This window comes from Dendropsophus ebraccatus, chromosome 1 (assembly GCF_027789765.1).
Source record: "Dendropsophus ebraccatus isolate aDenEbr1 chromosome 1, aDenEbr1.pat, whole genome shotgun sequence".
Classification (NCBI taxonomy): domain Eukaryota; kingdom Metazoa; phylum Chordata; class Amphibia; order Anura; family Hylidae; genus Dendropsophus; species Dendropsophus ebraccatus.
The window spans coordinates 79,866,566-79,880,839 of NC_091454.1; the positions used below are offsets into that span (position 1 = coordinate 79,866,566).

Below are 14,274 nucleotides of genomic sequence, written 5' to 3' on the forward strand. Positions count from 1 at the left end.
TGGTATTGTATACAGCCCTGTATGCTTCTTCTGGTATTGTATACAGCCCTGTATGCTTCTTCTGGTATTGTATACTATCCTGTATGCTGCTTCTGGTTTTGTATACTGTCCTGTATGCTTCTTCTTGTATTGTATACAGCCCTGTATGCTTCTTCTGGTATTGTATACAGCCCTGTATGCTTCTTCTGGTATTGTATACTGTCCTGTATGGTGCTTCTGGTATTGTATACTGTCCTGTATGCTGCTTCTGGTATTGAATACTGTCCTGTATGCTTCTTCTGGTATTGTATACAGCCCTGTATGCTTCTTCTGTTATTGTATACTGTCCTGTATGCTGCTTCTGGAGGGTGTGCTATAAACATACAGAAATAGAATCTCTGCTTCTGTGTTCGTGCAGTTATTGGGAGACATCATAGCAGCTAGTCTCTACCCACTAGGCACAACTGAAAATGACAGATGGAGCCTACAGGGGGGGAAATGGTGAAAAATGTCACGTACACATATGTAATTGCCAGAAATTCTACTTTATGTACAGTACACATAGAAATACTCCAGAAATGCGCATGTATGACTGCTAATCCTGTCATAGCTTGTTAAAAGGTTATTGACTATTCAGTCCTTTTATTAAGAATCAGAATACTACAACTCTAAATGTTAAGCCTGTAAATGAATTATTACATAATAAAAATATCACTATTTGTAGCTTAAGACTTTCTCTATTTTTTAACAGATTGATGTAACATCATTTGTTAAGAACTGCCATACAGATACATGCAATTGTAATCTTGGAGGGGACTGTGAATGTCTGTGCACCAGCGTAGCAGCATATGCCCATAAATGTTGTCAGCAAGGTGTAGCTATCCACTGGAGATCACCAAATATGTGCCGTAAGTTGGTTTTGACATCTCAAGCAGGGTACCAGCAAAATCTTATTGCTGGAAACATTTACTAGCTAAATGTCGGGAGAACAGTCATTGTGAAATGAGTTAGGCTGTGGACCTCAGTATACCTAAAACCCTCCACATGAATTAATTGGTATTCAAGACCTGATGCCATCATACAGTTAAGTTCTTCTTAATATTCCCAATATCAATTCCAAAAATCAATCACTTTTGGTTTGTATTATATATATTTCAGTCAGTATTGTGGTCCTCATATTGCAACCAAAACTAGGAGTGGATTAAAAACACAGAAAGGCTCTGTTCACACAATGTTGAAATTGAGTGGATGGCCGCCATTTAATGGCAAATATTTGCTGTTATTTTAAAACAACGGCTGTTATATTGAAATAATGGCCGTTATTTACTGTTATATGGCGGCCATTCACTTAATTTCACCATTGTGTGAACAGATCCTTTCTGTGTTTTTAATCCACTCCTGGTTTTGGTTGCAATACTGACTGAAATATACTGACTGAAATATACGTAGTGTGAACGCAGCCTTAAGGCTCTTATAAATCCTAATTATTGCAACAGAGGAGGTCAATTCCATTTAACATTTAGACAGTGCTGTATCATACTGTATTTTCTGTCTGCATGTTTGTTACACATTACGTACATTCACTTTTTGTCTTTCAGCTTACGACTGTGAATATTTCAATCAAGGTAAGATATGATTATGTCCAATTAATAAAGATGATTTTTATATTATAGAGAAATTCAGTGGAAGTCAAGACTGACTGGGTATTGCTAGGCAAAGCGCAGTGACAAAACGCATGGCACTCAGATGATGCATGCATATGTTGTCTATTTAAAAATGACCCATTGACTTCTAGTGGAGCCTCCATTCTGCAAAAAAGTGCAGGTCCTACTTTTCAGAGCATATCAGTGGTTAAACACCAGATCTCCAGGGTCATGTAAGGGCCAGTTCACATTGAGTCAAGTCGATTCTCTGAGTGGAGAACCTGCACTTTTTTGCAGAATGAAGGCTAAACTAGAAGTCATTTTTAAATAGACAACATATGAATGCACCAGCTGTGTGCCATCCGTTTTTCTCTGAAGCTTTGCCCAGCAATGCCCAGTCAGGCTCGACTCTTTGGCAATTATTACCCTTCTATTTGTTTTTGAGGAATGAAAAAAAACTGATGATAACTGATGCCACACTAATGGTTTCTCTAGGATATCACTGATCCTGATGTCACCCCTAGGCTGATGTCACTTCTTCACAAATCTAGCACAGGTGCTGTGTCATGCAGTATGAGCACAGGTGCTACGAATCGGAGGACATCGAAGCCTGCACCAAGCCTGCAATGATACTGCAGTGCCTGTGCAAGGACTCCTTGACATCAGCTAATCTGTCGACATTGCAAAGTAAAAGTACAGCTGCAGGATTTAGGGCTAGCTTAGCAATGTTTTAATAACCACAATTATGAGTATGAATATTGTTTTAAAATGAACTGGTGTTAGAAAGTATATGCAGTTGTAATTTACTTTTATTTGAAAAATCTCAAGTTTTCCAGTACTTATCAGATTCTGTATGTGCTGCAGGAAGTCTGGCATGATGCTCTCTGCTGCCACATTTTCTATAACAGGAACTGCCCAGAGCAGCAACAAATGCCCAAAGAAAACATCTCTTGCTGTGGACAGCTCCTGTCACAGACAGAAGTGGCAGCAGAGAGCACCGTGTCAGACTAAAATGAATACACCAATGTAGGACATACAGCATCTGAAAAGTACTGAAAGGATTATGATTTTTAAATAGAAGTATATTACAATTTTATATAACGTATCTTTATTTATCTATTTGACAGCAATTGATTGAAAATGTTTATTTTTTTTTTTACTTCGGAGCACCCCTTTAAATGCTCATTATGCAAGGGGGGAAGGTAACAATTTATTGACCCTTTAAACAAGTTTTCAGGCACACACAAGATAACTACTGTATGAAGAATGTTATCATACATTACATTTTCTAATGTATTTTCTCCTACAGGACTGGGTGAAGGTCCCTTTATCCTCTCTAGCTGCGGCAACAGTGAAATTGTATTAGGTGTGAATGTAACCAGTAAACACATGTTCCCATTGCCAAGAATGAGTGCACATGGAAATGTTTTGTTTAACTTCATGATAACACCTGGACTTTTCAGAGATAAAGACCGATGTAAGTAATCCAAATCTAAATATTTAAATAGTATTGTCACAAAAAAATTCAGACAATTCTGTTAAACTTAACTTCATTGAATGAATGGGTTGTTATTTAATCACAAGGGCAGCGATTACCACAGAAACATGTAAAGTGTTCTAATGAATATTTATCCAGGTAGAAATAAAGAACCACTGGCACAAAATATTTCACAACACCTAGAGGACGATTTTACATGCCCACTCGCCTGGAATTTAAAGGGCTAGTGTATCTTGACCTATTTCTGCCTCCGCCAATCCTGTTCCTCCGTCATCTTTTTAAAGGGAACCTGTCACCCCCCGTGCCGGGGTGCCAGGCTCCCGACCCCCCGTTAGAGCCCCCTATACTCACCTAATCCCGCCGGGTCCCGCTTCTGGAGGTGGTCGGGTGATGAAGATCTCAGCCGCTGCAGCCCGGCGCGCGCGCTGAGAGATGAGTCCAACGCTCATAGAGAATGACAGAGCGCTGGACTCTCCTGTCATTCTCTATGGGTGTTGGACTCATCTCTCAGCGCGCGCGTCGGGCTGCAGCGGCTGAGATCTTCATCACCCGACCACCTCCAGAAGCGGGACCCGGCGGGATTAGGTAAGTATAGGGGGCTCTAACGGGGGGTCGGGAGCCTGTCACCCCGGCACGGGGGGTGACAGGTTCCCTTTAAAGTTATTTCACCTGTTTCTCCTTGTCAGAACACTGTTGGTTCCTCGTGTTCCTAAATAAGGGTGTGTTCCTCTGTCTACTATTCTGTGTATCCTAACCCATGCCTTGATCCTACGCCTGATTGACTACACTGCTGCCCTATTTGTGGTACCATGCTGATTCTCTCATTGATAACCATACTATGATCGTTTGGCCTGTTCTCTGGTGACTTGCACCAGCACAGTCTGGGTCCTCTGGCCATCTGCTCTACACACCAGGACCACTCTTGTGAAATGATTTGGTGTCCTCTAGCCGCAGAAGTCCAGTTTCTGCATCCTGTATCAGGATAAAGAGTGAAGACCTGAAGGGCACTTAGACTCAGCACCCTGGTGTGGCTCATAAAACCGGTTCGGTAGAATAGCGGGTCCACATCCACTGCCTGTTACAACATTCAGGAGGCAGCACTATGTGTATAGTAAGAATACAAGTATTTAAACAAAGGACAGTTACCTTGCACATTAAGGCTGGGTTCACACTACGTATATTTGAGGCTGTATGTTTGAGGCTGTATAGCAACCAAAACAAGGAGTGGATTGAAAACACAGAAAGGCTATGTTCACATAATGTTGTAATTGAGTGGATGGCCGTCATTTAATGGCAAATATTTGCTGTTATTTTAAAACAACGGCTGTTATATTGAAATAATGGAAGTTATTTACCGTTATATGGCGGCCATCCACTCAATTTCAACATTGTGTGAACAGATCCTTTCTGGGTTTTCAATCCACTCCTGGTTTTGGTTGCTATGAGGACCTGACATGAGGACCAAATACAGCCTGAAATATACATAGTGTGAACCCAGCCCCCGGCTGGGTTCACACGCTGTAACTGTGCGGCTGTATTTTTTATGCGGCTGTAAATGTGCGGGTGAAACTACGGCCGTGGGAAAAAATAGACATGCGGCTCAAAACATACGGTCATTTACTTGGAAATCTGGTTCAACTAAAAATAACAAATAAAATCTTAAGAAAGTGCTGCAAACACCTCTGGATGCATCTGGGAAAGCAGGGAAACAGTTTACATGAATTGCTATTACCGGGGTTTGCGATCCTCTGCACTATAGCCGATGTCTCTCATGGTTAATATATTGAATTAATAAAACACATTTTCTTTGTAATAAAGTCCCTTTTATTGTTCAATAATTAAATGTAAACGATTCCATCATTTTGCAATTAAATATACTGTTAAAATAAATATATATATAAATAAATGTATATTTATCTATATATTTATTTTTTGACAGTATATTGAATTGCACAATGATGGATTCGTTAGAAATAAATTATTGACCAACGAAACTGAATTTATTTAAACGAAAATGTGTTTTCTTAATTAAATATTAATTAGTACAGGAAACTCCATAAGCCGGTAATTCATATGCCGGCAATAGAGCATTCTGTACTAATCATCACTTAACTTTAATGAAAACATCAAATGTTTCTTCTAATTATGTTATGACAATAGCATTATTAGAAGAAACATTTAGAATTATATGTGCGCTCAGCTGATTGGCTGTTCGGCTGAGCGCACATATAATGAGCCGGTCCGCAGTACAGTGACTTCATTGTGCTGCGGACCAGCGAAGAGGACACATCGGGGTGAGTATAGAGCTCTCCCCACCCCCTCCCCAGCACTGCACCCCTCCCAGCAAGGAAGGGGGGTCACTTAACCCCTTCCTTGCTGGGATGGGTGCAGTCTGACATCAGTCTGGCCCCCAGGGGGTTAAGGGGGATGCAATACATCCTCCCTTAACCCCTTGGGGGTCAGACTGTAAGCAGCGATCTGTAAAGATGCTGCATACTGTAAGGAGCACAACACCGCTCACAATGATGGGTGTTGTGCTCCTGTTTGTGTGTTTTTTGTGTGTTTCTCCCTTTTTGTTTTTCAGATATTGGTATCCTGTGGATTACGTCGGATTCCATGGACTACGTCGATGACCAGCGTTTTTTTAATGTTTTTTTTAATAAAATGGTCAATGAGGGGTGTGGGGGTGTTTTTATTTGAATAAAAAAATTTGTAAACTTGTGTCTTGTCTTTATTTCTTTACTTTATAGACTTAGTAGTGGAAGCCGTCTAATAGACGGAATCCATTACTAAGTCGGGGCCTAGTGTTAGCCGGTATAAAATGGCTAACACTAACCCCCTATTATTACCCCAGTACCCAATGCCACCAGGGGACTGGGAAGAGCCGGGTGCCAGTGGTCCCGGAGCGTCAAAATTGGCGCTCCTGGACCGGGCGGCAGCAGGCTGGTAAGATTTAGGCTGGGGAGGGCCTAAAACAATGGCTCTTCCCACCCTGGTGTTACCAGGCTGCTGTCGTTTGGTTTTTAACCCGGCTGGTTATAAAAATAGGGGGGACCCTATGCGTTTTTTTTTTTAAATAAATAAATAATTAAAAAAAAACGCATAGGGTCCCCCCTATTTTTATAACCAGCCGGGTTAAAAACCAAACGACAGCAGCCTGGTAACACCAGGGTGGGAAGAGCCATTGGTTTAGGCCCTCCCCAGCCTAAATCTTACCAGCCTGCTGCCGCCCGGTCCAGGAGCGCCAATATTGACGCTCCGGGACCACTGGCACCCAGCTCTTCCCAGTACCCCTGGTGGCATTGGGTACTGGGGTAATAATGGGGGGTTAGTGTTAGCCATTTTATACCGGCTAACACTAGGCCCCCACTTAGTAATGGATTCCGTCTATTAGACGGCTTCCACTACTAAGTCTATAAAGTAAAGAAATAAAGACAAGACACAAGTTTACAAATTTTTTTATTCAAATAAAAACACCCCCACACCCCTCATTGACCATTTTATTAAAAAAAATTCAAAGAACAACCGCTGGTCATCGACGTAGTCCATGGAATCCAACGTAATCCCCAGGATACCGATATCTGAAAAATAAAAAGGGAGAAACACACAAAAAACACACAAACAGGAGCACAACACCCATCATTGTGAGCGGTGTTGTGCTCCTTACAGTATGCAGCATCTTTACAGATGGCTGCTTACAGTCTGACCCCCAAGGGGTTAAGGGAGGATGTATTGCATCCCCCTTAACCCCCTGGGGGCCAGACTGATGTCAGACTGCACCCATCCCAGCAAGGAAGGGGTTAAGTGACCCCCCTTCCTTGCTGGGAGGGGTGCAGTGCTGGGGAGGGATTGGGGAGAGCTCTATACTCACCCCCATGTGTCCTCTTCGCTGGTCCGCAGCACAATGAAGTCACTGTACTGCGGACCGGCTCATTATATGTGCGCTCAGCCGAACAGCCAATCAGCTGAGCGCACATATAATTCTAAATGTTTCTTCTAATAATGCTATTGTCATAACATAATTAGAAGAAACATTTGATGTTTTCATTAAAGTAAAGTGATGATTAGTACAGAATGCTCTATTGCCGGCATATGAATTAACGGCTTATAGAGCTTCCTGTACTAATTAATATTTAATTAAGAAAACACATTTTCGTTGAAATAAATTCAGTTTCGTTGGTCAATAATTTATTTCTAACGAATCCATCATTGTGCAATTCAATATACTGTCAAAAAATAAATATATAGATAAATATACATTTATTTATATATCTATTTTTTTAACAGTATATTTAATTGCAAAATGATGGATTCGTTAGAAATAAATTATTGATCAACGAAAGTGTCTTGATTACAAAGAAAATGTGTTTGATTAATTTAATATATTAACTATTAGAGGCATCGGCATTCGGCATCATTGCCGGCTATTTTTGAAGTACTCCGTACGGACCGCCTGTCAATCCTCGGCCGCATGTTCAGCCGCAAACAATGGTCTTGTTCATTTTTTACGGGTCCGTTTACGATAGGGCCGTAGATTCATACATAGTGTGCACTGTGCAGCCGCATATCCTATACTTCCAAGCATACACACGAACCACCAAAAATACCGCCGCACAATTACAGCCGCAAATACAGCCGCACTCTTACAACGTGTGAACCGAGCCTAAAAATGGTCACAGATAACAGTAGCGTTGGTTTACCTTCCAAACAGACAGGTTCAGATTACATGTACATAGCCAATGTTCTTACTTCTCCATAACAAAAGGCGCACTCCCACTTTTTGTTTTCATTTTGGTCTTTGCTGCTAGAGACAGAATTCCCCTAACAACGGACAGTAGAAAGCAGTTCGCAGGGAAGTGAGTCACCTTGTGGCCAAGACTGTAGAGCTTATTTTGGTCATTTTTGGTAAATAAAGTGATTCACATATATGTTAGAACTCAAATGAAGGGAATCTTTTTAAAATGTAAAGATCAGTGTCAATCATGATATTTAAAGTTTTGAGGTTAAGGGAAATAGAAGTTTATTTATTTTAGTACAAGTATGTTTTCTACTCAATCTAGTGATCAGGTTTTTTTTTTTTATATAATTTAGTTTTTTTCAATTGTTAAGAAAATGATGAGATGATAACATTTGTAGTTGTTTTCTCCACTCTTCTCATTCAACACAGCACTTTCACTTGTATCTTTGGAGTCCGCGGAAAGACCAAATTACTTCCTATCCGTAGAGGAAAATGACAGTGTACAACTGGAACAGTGGGAAGCCAGTCCTATGTTTCAAAGAAGGGCAACCTTTTTTCACCACCAGGGTCTTTGGATTCCAGGCTACAGTGCATTTGAATTACACAGCAGAAAAGGGTTCTTTATAGTTCTTACTGCTACAGAGGTTAAAGTTTCCAAGTATGACAACTCTGAGGAATTCAAACTGTCCAGTGGTTTTAAGATTGAAGGTGAGCAAAAAAAAACCTAATAGCTGTCAACAGTAAACATTATTGAAAAAAAAATCATTTGTAGCAGATCTATAAAGGAAATGTCTTGTTCCTCTACTTTATACTCTTATTAGAATTAGTGTTGAGTGAATTTGCCGAACTGTTCCAGTTTGGCAACATTCTTCGAACCTGAGAACAATGGCCTTTATTTTGAATATCAAATAACGGCCGTGGTTTAGCATGTTTTAGCTGCTGTCATTGCAATTGCTTTAATACAAAGGACGGTGAAAAGAGTGGTGAATTCAAAGTACTGTGTGCAAACTACTTAAAATAACAGCAGATGAATAAATGACATAAACATTAATTTGATGTCCGCCATCAACGCTGTTGTTTAATTCACTATGTGTATTGGGCACATGTGTAATAAAATATGTGTATTTTATTCACTTCTATGCAGATATTAATAAATCATCAATAACGGGTGTCATGAAACAAAACAGCGTCCGCTTTTTTTTTTACACCTAGTTTGAACATAGCCTATAAGTACAAAATTACTAGGAAATGCATGCATAAAGAGCCAATTTCCATTACAGCAAGAAGAGAATAATTATAAAATCAGCTAAAGAACAAGTGAGGCAATTATGAAGTAATTTTGACACATATACTTCCTAATAATAACTAGTCACCTTAGGCATAGTTGAAAAAAAGAAAATATTAAGAAGAAGCCGCCACAGAAACATAAAGCACAATTATACTTTGTTCTATCATAGAGATAAAGTGTAAACTTTAAATGTAGTAATTGTATATTCTTCAAAAAAAAATGTTTCTGAAATTCTAACTAAAAAATTTGTATTCCAGAGATTGCTGCTGCAGTTCCATACAGGAGAATGTGTGAATGGAAATATGAACCATGTGCCAGCTCATGTGTTAAAACCTGCAGTGACCCCGAAGCTACCCATTGCTCTTTCCTTCCGCCGTAAGTTAAATTTTATAGTACTCAGTCCCCAGTGATTTTAAACCTATTGGGGATAATTTCTTCTTTTTTTTTATATTACGGTACTTAGCTTTTTACAGTTTCTTGTTTATTATATCTGTTTAGAGTGGAAGGTTGCATCCCATACTGCCCAAACCAAATGATACTTGATGAAGTTACCCTTAAATGTGTCTACCCAGAAGACTGTGAGTATTACAGTAAATTATATTTTAGTAGTATATAATGTAATTTTGAGACGATGGTACAATTTTTAATAGCAACAAAAAGTCCTGTTTTGGTCTGTAAATCTTTATGTATTATGGCTCTACTAATGTGGATTAGATTTAGCACTGCAACTAATTTAAATAAGAAAAAATACCTCACCAATCCCCTATTGCTGCCATTCTGATGCTCACTGCTGATTTTCTCTGCTGGTCCTGTTCTGATAACCAGCATTTGGTTCAAATTTCCAACTGAGCTGTGGAGCTGGATAACTGCCGTGTCCAGGGATTGGATGAGTGGGCATTTCCTGTGAGTTGTAACAGGACCAGCAGGGTAGTTGTGAGTGTCAGAAATACAAGAAATATAGCAGGGGATCGGTCAGGTGGGTAATAGTTTTTTTATTTTAATCAGTCATACCGCTTTTTAAGAAAAAATTATCCGGATAGATAACCCCTTTAAGAGAAAATAGCTAAAATAGATTTTAATTTTTCGCCATGTCATTGTAAATAATGTAATATTTATATGTGCTGCATTGTATTAAATTTATATGATCAATATAGTTTCATTGATATTTTGTGTTTTAACTTCCTTTTCAGGTATCCCAGTAAAATCAACAGCCTTGCCTTTTACTACAAAACCAACAAAACCCAGCCCAGCATCAAGTGTCTCTATCACTACAGAAAAATATCCAAAAATGACATCATTAACTCCTCCAGACTTTTCTGACAGGCCAACAACCTCTACAGTACAATCTTCTCCAACTCTTGAACCTCACCTAAGATCTTCAATTCCAAGTACATCAGACAAATATGAATCACCTTTTGAAGTGTTTACCACTGACTATGATGAAACAACACTAACTACAAATATAACAAGCACTGCACAGCAGACAACAAAAACGATTAGTCCTGAAACAAGGGAAGGTTCTACAACAACTTCTAAAATATTCACGTCTTCAATTAAACACACAACATCACCTCAAACAGTAACATCCTTTGCAACTTTGAAAACAATACCTCCGAAAGAAGTTGTTGACACGACGAAGACGCCAACAAGGATGTTGGGTCAGCTTTCACAAGGTTTCTATCAGTTGACAACCAGGGCAATTACTGTGTTGCCATATTCATCTGTAACAGAGAGTACGGTTTCATCTGTGGCCACAGATACATCGGGATTACCAATAATATTGAATTTAACATCTCCAATGGAAAGCAGCACACCTTCTGTGTCACTAACCTCACATGTGGTCACTACTCCTTTAAGTACATCAGTGAAGCAAGTCCTTTCCACAGTCCATAGCACAACTACTTCTGAAGAGCTTCAAAGTAGCCAGTCACCCCAAACAACTTTTAAGATAACCGATGAAAAAGTCACCAGCATGGTGCTTCATACATCTTTGTTAAATGAAACAATTTTGCCCACGGTTTTGCCCACACATACGAAACAAATCAGTATATCTGGAAATCAAACAAGTGTATTAACCTCACCATCAATTGATTTGTCAACCGGTCTTACTCGAGTACTTACAACTTCTATTTCTACTTCAGCATCTATTCCAGATTTACACCAAACAACAAAATCGGTCATACAAACAAAAATGAAAGAAGAACTTTCAACACCAGCAACAAAAGTATATACATCTAAAATAGCCCTAGTAACTTCAACTCCGGGAACCACTTCCAGTATGTCTATCTCTCCATCCACAATAGGTCTAACAACTGCACCAATGTCAACTAGGCTTGCAGATCTTACCCTACCTATACAAAATACCACATCTATTACAGACAGAGGGGCTACGATAGGTTACCTAAAGTCCACTGAGTCAACTAAATCAACAATTACAGCTAGAACAAAAGACTTGATAAAAACTTCCATAAAACACACCACTTTATTTACTACTAATGCAACACTTATCCAGACCCCTCCAGTAACTCTAAGTACTAAAAAATTCCCAAAGAGTACAGAGCCCTCAATAAAGACTTTAACTACTATTAAAGAACATCTGGGTACAAGCATCCCAACACGAGAAGCTTCAACCAGCAGTACAGAAGGGAGATCAACAGATCATCAAATTTCAACTACACGTACAAGTTCAGCCATCAGTCCTTTTGTAAAGTCAGAAGGAACTTTTAAAGTTACTCTAATGCATTCAAGTGAGTCTTCCACTTCATTGCCCAGAGACAGTCTGTTTACCACATCAGTGCCTTTTGTAACTTTTGACACGTCGTCCCATAGTTATGGAAAAGTCACAGATTTAACAACTAGCCATTTAGAAAAGTATACTACTGCTATGTCAAGTACTAAACATCTGAAAACACCAGAGGAACTTACAACTAGGACTGCAACAACAGAATCATCAACCATTTTATCTACACTTGGGACTGTCAATAGAACAACTTTGAGTGTTACTGTTTTTAACAAAACTACACATACAGTATATAGCGCTTACAGTTTGATGAGTACTATAAAAGAAAAGCCATTAACACCATCTGTTCAATCTGTACCACAAAGCACAATGGGCACTACCTCTTCAGTAACTAATAGGACATTGACTGATAAAATATCGACTGATTCTGCCGCTATAAAAACTTTAGGACCTGTATCTAATGTTACAGAGCTTAAAGAGTTAGGAACCACACTATCTATGCATACATTATCTGATTCATCTGTTAAGGCCACCACTGAAACCATGAGCTCAGAAACAGCAACAGAGTTTATAGGGAATCTTACAGCATCAGCAGATTATTATTCATTTGGAACTATGGTACATACTAGTAGTTCATCCGAATGCATGGTGAGTTCTTGCAATTGAAATTATATAGCAGTCCATTATTACATTGTTTAATGTTTTTGCTATTCTTATGCATTGTTCACATATGCACTGTGCTTTCTGCTAATAAAGGAAGCCACAAGGCTTTGCTTAGTCAATCACATTACAGTTCAAAATCAACCAATTGTCTCCACTGCCTTATAACGGGTCTGTCAAGGTTGTTGAGCGCAAATGAGTCCTTTTGTGAACGACCTGAAATCATTGTCCATATGGAACGATACTCATTAGTTAAGATAATAATGATTGTTTTTACGATCATTTGTATACTAGATCGTAATAACGAACAAATAATATGTACATATTCTGAAAGATTTGTGAACGATTAACAACAACAATTCAAATTTTCATTAGTTGTTTGATTGGTGCCTACATATATATGGAGATTATCGCTTAAATTTAAATGATATAACAATTTTTTTGCATGATAACCTTTCTGTGTAATAGGGACGTTAGGGCAAGCTGTCAACAGCAAAGCGACTATCTGCTAGATCAGCGATCATTTACTGAACTTATTAGACGGCCCGATAATCAGGCAGTAAGGGCTGCATGGGCATTATATCCATTCAGCCCTTGCCCAAACACCTGACACCTTACCTCTTCCCTCTCCCGGTCTTTTCTCCTGTGCTCCGCAGCTTCCCGGTCCTGGCGGCAGCACTGTCTGAGCGGCCTGTCAGCTGACAGGCCGCTCAGCCAATAAGAGGTTTGTATCGGGTGTTTGGGCAATCGTCAGCCAGCGGCTGCGCATCGCTATTACATGTAACGATGTGCGGTCCGCGCCCGATAATTTTAAATCCAAACCTAAATCAACAATCAGCTGATGATCGTTTTATTGGCTGATCATTGTCTCTATTACATGGGGTGATAATCGGCCCAAGGGATGAGTGAGCAGGCTGTGCTGAAAAATAGCCTGTGAAGTTTATAGGCTTTCTTTCCAGAAAAGATGCTGGATTCACAGGTTAAACTAATGATGACTAATATGTGTGAGATAGTAACATAAATAATTAAAAATGTAATATTTAAGTATGTATTTTCTTTATAGCCAAGATATATTGAGCCATTGGATCCATGCAGCCAGTATGTTTGCATCAATATGGGATGGATGTTGTATAACGTATCAAGTAATTGTCATAAAAATGTGGAGAAGCCAGACTGTGGTTTTCGTGGGATGCCTGTTCAGGTTAACAGTGACAGCTGCTGCCCAGAATGGGAATGTCCATGTAAGCTATTTTCATAATCCATACTTTATTTAATTTATGCAAAATTTTTGTTGTGCACATCTTACTATATTGTAATAGCTGGTTTTATCTTCTTGTGATGTGCATTGTTAGCTCCCAGGATTATTGTTAATTGTTAGCATATACAGTATTTCTGCTTAAAACCATGATAGAGGTAAAGAAAGCTAGCACTTGGAGACTTCTTTGGAGAAAAAAAAAATAATTAATACAAATAAAAATGTTATGCTATAAATTAATGGAACAAACCCACACATTTCCAACCCAATGCAGATCTAGTGCAGGAGCACTGATGGCCAGCACTTTTTTTCTTTACAATTGGCTGCTATGAGAATCACCTCAGCAGTCACATGCCATAGTGCTTGCTGCTCAGTAATAGAAATCATCATGTTGCTTATAAATAAAGAGTGGCTTTTGAGAAGTCAGTAGTGTTTTTTTCTATTCTACACTGACAGTTGTTGCAACTATATGT

The 14,274-nt window shown here is 39.2% G+C and overlaps 1 protein-coding gene across 1 annotated transcript in view; it reads left to right on the top strand.

Moving 5' to 3' along the window:
- Nucleotides 1–14,274, top strand: part of OTOGL (otogelin like) — a 150,556-nt gene that overhangs the window by 93,811 nt on the left and 42,471 nt on the right. The window contains exons 30-37 of the mRNA XM_069957158.1: nt 731–887; nt 1,578–1,604; nt 2,932–3,099; nt 8,288–8,566; nt 9,404–9,521; nt 9,645–9,724; nt 10,337–12,534; nt 13,610–13,787. Of these exons, the coding sequence (XP_069813259.1) occupies nt 731–887; nt 1,578–1,604; nt 2,932–3,099; nt 8,288–8,566; nt 9,404–9,521; nt 9,645–9,724; nt 10,337–12,534; nt 13,610–13,787 (3,205 nt within the window). The remainder of the gene's footprint in view (nt 1–730; nt 888–1,577; nt 1,605–2,931; nt 3,100–8,287; nt 8,567–9,403; nt 9,522–9,644; nt 9,725–10,336; nt 12,535–13,609; nt 13,788–14,274) is intronic.